This window comes from Priapulus caudatus, unplaced genomic scaffold (assembly GCF_000485595.1).
Source record: "Priapulus caudatus unplaced genomic scaffold, Priapulus_caudatus-5.0.1 Scaffold1554, whole genome shotgun sequence".
In the NCBI taxonomy this organism is placed as follows: domain Eukaryota; kingdom Metazoa; phylum Priapulida; class Priapulimorpha; order Priapulimorphida; family Priapulidae; genus Priapulus; species Priapulus caudatus.
The window spans coordinates 16,657-26,906 of record NW_014578615.1 but is presented as its reverse complement, the minus strand read 5'-3'; the positions used below and the strand labels follow the sequence as shown (position 1 = coordinate 26,906).

The 10,250-nt window shown below is 42.3% G+C and overlaps 2 protein-coding genes across 2 annotated transcripts in view; one reads left to right on the top strand and one right to left on the bottom strand.

Moving 5' to 3' along the window:
• The window catches only part of LOC106816990 (pyruvate dehydrogenase (acetyl-transferring) kinase, mitochondrial-like), a 43,688-nt gene extending 39,084 nt beyond the window's left edge, over positions 1 to 4,604 (top strand). Inside the window, exons 10-11 of the mRNA XM_014821635.1 lie at positions 3,368 to 3,595; positions 3,864 to 4,604. Of these exons, the coding sequence (XP_014677121.1) occupies positions 3,368 to 3,595; positions 3,864 to 4,076 (441 nt within the window). The 3' untranslated portion in view covers positions 4,077 to 4,604. The remainder of the gene's footprint in view (positions 1 to 3,367; positions 3,596 to 3,863) is intronic.
• A 2,335-nt stretch (positions 4,605 to 6,939) lies between these two features.
• LOC106816991 overlaps positions 6,940 to 10,250 on the bottom strand; it is a 14,458-nt gene continuing 11,147 nt past the window's right edge. Inside the window, exons 6-7 of the mRNA XM_014821636.1 lie at positions 8,973 to 9,114; positions 6,940 to 8,800 (exon numbers count right to left, since the gene is read on the bottom strand). Of these exons, the coding sequence (XP_014677122.1) occupies positions 8,777 to 8,800; positions 8,973 to 9,114 (166 nt within the window). The 3' untranslated portion in view covers positions 6,940 to 8,776. The remainder of the gene's footprint in view (positions 8,801 to 8,972; positions 9,115 to 10,250) is intronic.

Below are 10,250 nucleotides of genomic sequence, written 5' to 3'. Positions count from 1 at the left end.
CTCCTCCCTCCCCTCCCCCCTCCCTCCCTCCCTCCTCTCTCTCTCTCTCTTCTCTCTCTCTCTCTCTCTCTCTCACTCTTTCTCTCTCCTTTCGCGCGCTCTCTCTCTCTCTCTTTCTCTCTCTCTCTCTCTCTCTCTCTCTCTCTCTCTCTCTCTCTCTCGCTCTCTCTCTCTCTCTCTCTCTCTCTCTCTCTCTCTCTCTCTCTCTCTCTCTTCCTCTCTCTCTCTCTCTCTCTCTCTCTCCCTCTCTTCCCCTCGCTCTCTCTCTCCCTCTCTCTCAATTTCTCTCTTTCTCGAGGCGGTAGCGCTGCCGGACGAGGCTGTACGACTGATTGTCTTACAGACGTCTGATTGTCTATCAGACTGATTGTCTGATGGTCTTCTAACCCTAGCCAACCGTTTCGTGGGCTAGCAAGGCGGTTAACGTTTTTATATAACTTCACATAAATGTTTATACTATATATGTTTAATATCGGGTGGCACTCTGGCAGCCATGTTTATACTATGTTAACTCGGTTACCCAGCAGCGGCCAGCGATGGTAGAAAATTATGAGAAAATTGCCTCTAAAAAGCTGCTTGTCCAGCAGACAAGCTACCTGCACAAATCTACTTGTCCTCCGTGGAAATGCGACAAGTACGAACAAACGGATAGCCCTTATTTCAAACACTGGGATGTATCAGGAGCCTTCTCGGAGAAATGTTCGTTGGGATCGTTATGAAAGTTGCCACGAGATGGCGCGTACGTTGGTAGCTGGAGCTTCCATCGTACGTAGTATAGTAACAACTATTTGCCAGAGAGAGAATAGGTAAGCACTCGTCCATTTACCTACACAACCTACAGGCTGAATAGAGAGCTGCCACCTGTACCTAATTAACGCAGGCAAAAACTACACCATACTATCACCACCACATGCACTGGCAGCGGCCACTGGCAGTGGCATAATTATTAAGTTACATGTAACATACTGACAGTACAGAATGCCATAGAAATTATACGATTTAAGGAGCATAAACCTTCTTCAACCAAATTTAGCTTTTGAAATTTCACTGTGACATTGTAGCCTCATACATCCAGGCATGTATAGATTCTACTAGCAAACCCAGCAGTCAAATTCTTTCTAACAGACAGTAACAGTAAATAAATCCATGTTTAACCCTCCTCTTGAGGGTCAAAAGGTTATCCGACACTTACTCTTCGCATGTCAGTGGAAGCACATTTCATGGTCCTTTCAATAAAGCCATAAAAATGCTAGGTCACCGCTGAAACAAAAAAAGTTTTTCAATCGCTCCGTCACACCATGTCCTCAGAAAATGTCTAAAATCTGCCCTGTGCCCCATTGACCTTTGACGCTGTGACCTCCAATTTCGGCACAGTGATGGCTTTTCCTACCATGATGCTATACACGGACTATCACGAGCCTAGGTCGAGCCGTTTAGATTTGTGCCGCAATTCTGCATTTCCTCCTATACTTAAGTGAAGGAGGGAATGTTCCCCCTTTTTACAACCTCTTGACCTTTGACCTTTGACCCCCCTGCTTCGACATCCCAACTCGTTTTCGGATTACCCCCCCACGTCCCGAATATCGGGACCGTACGTCGAGCCGTTTAGATTTGTGCCCAACTGTTGACGGATACGGACGGACGCTCGCACGGACGGACGATCATGCGATTCTACAAGCTGCATCTGACTTAGCTCTAGTACTATAGCCCGCGGATCGCTGCCGCAGGGCTATAGCACATTCTGCCATAGATGTAATCTAAGCAAATGGTCCAACTGATGTGACCAAAAATTTATCCCAAAAACGTAAAATGATCGGGCTTTTTAACACTTATCTATCAACATGGACATCTCACCTATCTTTTGAACACTTCCACAACTTTACACCAGGTGTTTAATGCTGTTATTCCTCAAAGTCTTAGCACTGAAGAGTCACGCGTGCACACATAAGCAGAGCAACCGCATTTGAAAACAAAACACCAGTAGTGCTAAGACTTTGAGGAATAACAGCATAAATACCTGGTGTAAAGTTGTGGAAGTGTTCAAAAAGATAGGTGAGATGTCCATGTTGATAGATAAGTGTTAAAAAGCCGATCATTTTACGTTTTGGGGATAATTTTGGTCACATCAGTTGGACCATTTGCTTAGATTACATCTATGGCAGAATGTGCTATAGCCCTGCGGCAGCGATCCGCGGGCTATAGTACTAGAGCTACATCTGACTATGTCAGATGAGCTAAAAAGACACAAATGAGTGAGTGAGAAGAAGTCAGTTTTAATTGAGCAACCATCGACGTACATTATAGAAACGAAGAGTATATATGGGAGAACTCCCATTATATACTCTTAATAATTATGTGTAATTTTTTATGTGAAAATAAATGTTTGAGATGTGAGTCTGAGATGTGGGCGAGTGATGGCGTTACACCTAAATGATCGGCCATTTAACGTTTTTTATAATATTCAGATTTAGGCACTGCCTAAAAGCGGAGCTCCGATGTGTAACGTGTAAGATTGAGAGCATACGCTTATTCCAGCGTAGCTGCTATATACCACGTGACAATGGTGTTTCCCTGCCTATAACACAACTTTTGTCAAAGGTTAATTGGTGGCTGGAGTGTTTACTTCGTATGACTTTCTAGGCGGTAGCACACGGTTGCCATCTGTATATCGCAATAATAAAATTATAAACCAAAATGAATCACAATTTGTGATGGTAGTGGCGCTATACCTGCTTTGATTGTTTCTTAGCGATGGCGTTCGAAATAAATAGGTTATGCTGCGTTCCGACATGTTTGTAAAACTTCTGGTGCTCTTGATTCGTTTGCCCCTGAGTTTAGCATCAGATCAGCTGCCGTCAGGTGAGCGCTGTCGCTCTGCGGCACTTGTTTTGTGGTGTGCTACAGTGTCATTGACACTTTCATTTTTAATAGGGTTAGGGTTACGGTCACAATGCACCATAAAACAAGAGTTTCAGGCACGTAATTTGTATCAACCAATGGGATTGGGGAGGTATGCAGGCCCTAGCTGCGTGGCAGGTGGGTGGCTGATAGTATCATAGGCGCCTAACAAAGGTGTCACTGCGCACGACTGAAATGTTACGTTTATAACCGTAGCAACAGACCTCAGATGAGCCCAGACGCTCTGCGGCTCTTGTTTTATTTACCTTTTGATGAGGGAGCTGTTGTGAACTGTCAGACAGAATGGGTTATTTAGTGACGAAACGACATTTGGGAGAATAGTTTTCCATGAAGGAAGGTTTGGCTTTCTCTGCAGGTTTATCTCAATATGACTCGATTAGGAACTTGTAGCATCCACCTAAAGAGTCGTGTTCGATGGGTTTTACCCCAGTGTGCTTGTCTCTTGCAGATATCAGATGCTGGTGGTGGAATTCCCAGGAGTCGGACAGACCTCCTCTTCCAGTACCTATACTCAACCGCTCCACGACCAGATAGCTCAGATGTCAATGTGTCAGCACCGCTGGCTGGCTATGGATATGGACTACCGCTGTCACGCCTCTATGCTCGCTACTTTCAAGGTGATCTACAGCTGTACAGTTCGGAGGGCTATGGATCGGATGCCATGGTCTACCTAAAGGTGTGTGGGCTCTCTCCGTGATATCTAACCCTGCTTCTTTTGTTGTATGGCTCTGTTTTGGTGAAGTCCATATTAACATCAGCAGAATGTATTTGCTTATTTAGACGAATGCCCGTTGGCATGCCATGTCACGGCATTGCAATTCCCTTGTGCCCTGCACATGTGAGAATGCTGGAGCGGAAATGTGTAATGCACCAAGCCTATGCAAGTTTTACCTAATGAATGAACTTGTGGAAATGTTGAGCACCGTGTTCGACTCGTGTTTCAGGCGCTGTCGAGTGAAGCCAATGAGCTGCTCCCCGTATTCAACAAGACGACAACAAAGTTTTACAAGCAGGGCATCACGATGTCGGACTGGACCTCATCGCAGTCTGTCTACTCGAACGGTAACGCTCGCGGCTTCAGCGCGCAGGCGGTGCGCTCGTACCGCACCGGCCCGTGTCGACAGCACTGTTTGACTGCAGGCGCCGCACTCGTCTGAGCACGGGCTGGAACTCGCCTGATGGATCCCCTGGCTGGACATGCTCCATGCGGCCCTGCACTTCAAGGGCTCTTGCTGCATTTACGCATTTGCGATATATGGTCTTACACGGTATACTAGAAGGCAGTAGAAGCTCGAAGGCAAATTAAAGCAAGCCCTCTGCGTCACATGTTCTCCCCATAGCGTAGTTTATTATAAGGACCAGTCATATCAGTGTGTGTGTGTGTGTGTTATGTGGAGTATGTGAATGTAGTGACTTATAAAGCACACATTTAATAGTTAGAAACTAAGAAGCCTACTTAATGGCTCGGAAGCTTTTCCATGTGTAGATGGGGAATATTGTCGTGTGACTTATTATCATGGTGATAAGACTTACCTTGTAACAGTGTTATATAGGCTCTGTAATTAGCTGGCTTCTTTGCGACCCGATGCTAAAATTGAAATACATGTGAGACAGGAGTAGATAATAGGGAAGGAGTGTGACTTCAATAAACAAGGGAAATTCGTCATTTACTAGCCTTAGAATACCTACGATTTAGAAGTAGATAATACTAATAGGGAAGGAGTGTGACTTCAATAAACAAGGGAAATTCGTCATTTACTAGCCTTAGAATACCTACGATTTACTACGTGTAACTCAACCAACTTGAGCTCAAATCGTACACAGTACATTCGCCTAGCATCGTGCGAAATCGTTTCCTCGTATACAACCGCAATCCGGAGATACAGACTAAAATGTACGACACGATTATCCATTCTGTTGCCATCAATCCGAATGTATTGTCCGCCTAACTTGAAACAAAAGGCAGCTACTAACGACTTTCTCGGCGAGGCGGTGTGGCTCGCTGGGAGATTGGCACGCTGCCGCTGAGCCGCAGAGCTGCTGCTGATTGCGGTGGGGGGCATACCAGCTGTAAATAGGTCAGAGATTAGCTCTCCGAGTGTTGCGTCGATGTCCAATCTCCCAGCGAGCCACACCACCTTGCCGAGAGAGTCGTTAGTAGCTGCCTTTTGTTTCAAGTTAGGCGGACAATACATTCGGATTGATGGCAACAGAATGGATAATCGTGTCGTACGTTTTAGTCTGTATCTCCGGATTGCGGGTGTATACGAGGAAACGATTTCGCACGATGCTAGGCGAATGTACTGTGTACGATTTGAGCTCAAGTTGGTTTAGTTACACGTAGTAAATCGTAGGTATTCTAAGGCTAGTAAATGACGAATTTCCCTTGTTTATTGAAGTTACACTCCTTCCCTATTATCCACTTCTGATATGAGAGTATCCTAACTTCCTGGAATCTGCTAAAAGCTTTAAACTCAAGGATAGTCACGTGTAGCTATTACCCGTTAGGTTTGTTTCTATCGTATGTGTAGCTTCGGCATTACTCTCCACATTTGGATATCCCTTGCGTACATGTCATAATGCTTGTGCTTAGTCCATTTTCTCGTATGTACCCGCAGTATATTTTGCTCAAGAGTGAGCACACTTTTGCATCACTTTTTTAAAAGTGTGCATTTGTATGAGCCGTCATCCGAGTGGCTTAAACGAGAGTTATAGGGTTTATGTTTGCATTGGTGAAACAAGTTGAGTCACTCCCGTTTGCTTGGTCCAGGCTCACTCATCTTTGATGTAGCTTCTATAGTCACAGCGTAGAGTCATAGATGAAGTTGTTAGCATCTTTTGGAGGCTTAAGGTATGTAATATATAACTATAGGTTTCTATTTCTTGTGAATTCTCGGAGTAGTGTCTGTTTGCTATTTGCTTTACTGGGCAAATACCTTTTTAACCAAAGCTAACTGCAATGTAGTTACTGTCACATTTGAGAGTTATGCTACTTGGGTGATAAAATCAAGAAATAGTTGTATCCTAATTCTAAATCAACACCTAAGTAACAAGCTACTCCTTCCTCTTGCAGCAATCATCCCATCAATTAACTCTTGGCTCCGAATAAACGGATGCAATTTTCAGTTCAGATTCCTTTTCCACTTACTAAACTCTTTAATGCTCTTAAAATGCACAATCTTCTCTGAAGTATTCCTTATTTTACGTTGATTAATGTATTTTATGTGGTCACTCCAAGTGTTATCATCCGAAGAACAGAGTGCCAATGTGCATATAGACTTCTCTTAGGTAACCATGACAACGTGCGTACAGCTTGGGGGAAATTCGTGCATGAATTTTTTGCCAGCAGCATTTATTGGCCAAAAGTTGCGTTCCTCTGGAGACTCGGTGGTGTGTGATATCCTCCTCACGTAAACGGACTGGATTTGTTGATGAGGTGATTGCATTGGACTGCGATGTAGAGTGAATGCTGAAAACCTTTACCCATATGCTTATACAGGTATTTCTTTTAAAAGCTCGTGTGTACGTTCACTGTATTTGGAGATCCACCATTTTTCACTGGCTATGATAGTTCCTGCCGGTTCCCTAAAAACTTAGCCATAATGAGAATGTCATGAGCCAGCAAAAGAGTGGTGCTGATGAGTGAGTGTAGGGTGCCAAAATGAGTTCATCAAAGTTTGGCAATACAGTGGCAGTCTTGAAAACCATCTATCTGGGTGTGGCGTGACAGCGCAGATGTAGCTTTATTCTGTAAAAACATGACTGTGCCTAATAATAAGCACATAGCCTAGCTTCTAGGAAGCAATAGCTTATCTGTGACCAAAGTATCCATAATAGAGGAAAGGAGAGAATTGTAAAAAGAAGCAGGTATGGCTTAGCAGTAGATTACTTTATTATAGTGATTAGTTTCTATTGCATGTGTTAGGTTCCCAGTTATATAGTTGTTACCTATGAAAGAGTGGTTCAAGAGGTAATAAGTCAGTTATGGAGTTGTTGCTGTTGGTGTTATTGTTGTTTTTGTCTTTCCGCAGTACGTTATCAATGCAATAAATGTTCTCGCCCCGATATGCATGATTAATGTTTACTGATAAGTATGTTCTGTTTGAAATGAACCGAGACCGTTTATTATTCGATTTTCAGTACAGGTGAAGAAGACCTAGTTCATGTTCATTGTCGCTTAGTTTGCACGCAGATTGAATAACAGAATTGAAAACATGGAAAAAAGAGAAGCTTTAGGTTGGCATCACTGATCTCTATATACTAACTGAACAGCGGTTAGCCAATCCACGGTCGGTGAGAAAGTAACACCACCGCGCCGCTGTCCGCCATCTTGCAACCACGCCCAAATGCGGAACTCTGCCGTGTGTACCCCATAACTTTGTCAAATGGGTATATATATATGTGCATTTATACAGCAAGAGAGACAAACGATGTGTTAGTCTCTACATAAGAGGTTTTGTCCGTGACATCACGAGTCACATGAATACTTGGCTCAGCCTATTGGCCTATTCTATGATAATACTTCTACTAGGACTGGTGTCATGGCATTTGGGGGCCACACCTAGTGGCCACCAAAAGCCATCTAATTGGTATATAAAGATCAGTGGTTGGCACTTTCACATGCATTTGTTAATCATTTGTTACTGAGTTCACAAATGTAAATACTTTATAGTAATGTATAGATTGAAAACGTATAAAGCAGGGAGACTACGGGTGTTAGGCTGAATTTGTTGCAGGTTTTTACTCAAGTTTAAGGTTTTTCTGCCTTTGGCACCTGACCCTTCGTATTGCAATGTTTCGGTTTTTAACACAGATGGAGGCAATCTGGAGTGGTTGTGCACTTCGTATTTTTACAGTTGCTGCAAACTGTAGAAAGTTGTTATATTCAACTTGGTAGCGATCCTAGCTGCATCTGCACTGCTGTCATATCACCTCTGTCAAGCATTATGCTTTCCTATCGATATTCTAAACGTTCAGTCATCTATCACGCATGAGCCTAGTAAATGCATTTAAAAGAGATACCAGGACTTACCTATATACAGTATCAAGAAAAATATGTTGGTAGCTGCATTTTGACAGTTGTGATACATAATGTAGAGTGTGTATTTGTGTAGATGTGTGATCGTGATTGTGTAGACGTTTGATCGCAAAGAAAGTTTGCAAAGCGAATAGTAGCAAAGTATGTATTTTTGTAAAGAGCAGTAAAGATGTGAGCAGGCAAACTGAATGTGGACTGCTAAATTTAGACTGTTGTGTAAGAACACATGTTAAATTATTTTAAGTCACTAAAATTCTTTGTTTTAATACCTGAGGTATTAATTTGTTTCTGGTTTTGCTCTGCTGAAATGGATACATTTTATTAATCTGCCCCAACGCCCACAAACTGCAGAAGTTAATAGAACAATACACTCAAATACACTGTTCATCAGTGTTTGTTAAACAAAGATTTTAATAATATAAAACTGATAAAGTAATAATACCAAACTTTACTTGTTCATTGGAACCATTTTAAAACTGTCAAACAGTGATGAAACCTCTTTTAAATTAGCTATAAACTTTAAAAGGCATTATCATTTAGAATGAAATCAACATTTAATCATTAGCACAAAACAAACATTTTTTCACATTCTTTCTATATAAGCTTAATACTATGATTTAAATATATAAAAGTATTATATTAAACTTTCCTTGTAAGGAACCTACACGTTTGAAAAAGCTTCTCAGTTTTTACCCTGCTATTTCTATTACTCTGCTGACAGCCTTGGCCTCCAAACACTGCATGGCACTGGGATCCTTTCATGTGGCTTGGTGAATCGTATTGGCACCAATAAGAATAACTCAAGGTATCTACAAGGGATTACATGCAGATGTCTAAGAACTCCTGTAAAATTATAGAAAAACTTTATAAGCTTGCTTACTTGTCACATTTGAGATTTCAACAATGTAAATTTCATTTATTAGCACTTGTTAAATCTTATTTAGTATATAACGGTGTGTATGCTACTCATAACCATTAATAACATCAGAAGATTTGTGAGTTAACAACGACTTACAGAATCGTATTTGTTTCCAACCTTGCTCTGTAGTAACTGAACATATTGAACAACCATCTCGAACACCGTGGCTCTGTCTGTCTTCCCTGAAACTCCGGGTACACAACTCTTCAGTGCCTCACAAGCTATGCTGATGCGCTTTCTGAGAAAGAACCACATTTATATAAAGTAGACTTGACGATCTGCAGCCCGGATATCCGCGCGAAGCGCGCAAACGCCGCGCAGCGGTGACACAATGACTTATTCGCTGCCCTATATTTAGAAAAATGTTCCCGAGGCCCTTATGGGTATAGGATAAAGCCGTATAATCGGTCAATTGAGGAGTTGTGGCGATTGCAGAAGCCTTTCGACTATGCACGTAGGGCGAGAATAAATCCAAATGCTCGTAATTGCTACTTTGCTGGTCGGCGCGTTTCCTTTTCGTCTAGAAAAGCGAGTTTGCATTTCTTCCGTTTCACGCCTTGAACTTATTCTCGTACATATGGCGTCCCATAGATGGCGCGACGAGGCTCTCTTCGAGGGATTTTCAAGGGAATTTTTCACACAAGGATCGGCGATCCAGCTTAGACTGCTCCGCGGTGGAGAGTTCCACACGCTGCACTAACTATAACTTTAGTGTAGCGAAAGATACTTGGCTCACTTAAGGTCCGTACCAGTCTAGCTGGAATCGTGACGTCCGATTCTAATTATCGTAGCCATCTTAGGACCCCTCACGTTCATTGGCTAAGCCCGTTGATTGATGTTTGTTTAGACTGAGAATTCCCACTAGACGTTATCTGGAAAAGCAGCAGCCGTATGTCTCTTATTACCCCCGATGGTGTGATGTTTGCGATGATGACGTCATACTTGAAGCATGTATATATAGCAGAGCAGAGTGCATTTCACAGTTACTTGAAATTGTTACCATAATCCATACATCACTATATGTTTCAAAGCTCTCAATTAATCATGGTACATCGTAACAATAACTTATTATAATAGTCTATTATACTATTGTAACTGGCAGGTTATCATATTATAATGCCTACCCTACCCCCATCATTTCACAATTGAAATATATGGCAATTCAATGATGTCACAAAAATCAGCAACCCATTTTAGCAAAGTACTATTGTTCAGTTAGTCATCTTAGCGGTTTCAATGAAATACAGCATGGACATTTTAGCTTGCATGCTGTTATTAGCTGCATTTAGATGCTGCGCATGCTAATAATTGGTACAATTGGTGGTCATACATTACCAGGGCTCGAATTAACCGACGGCACCGACGGCAATTGCC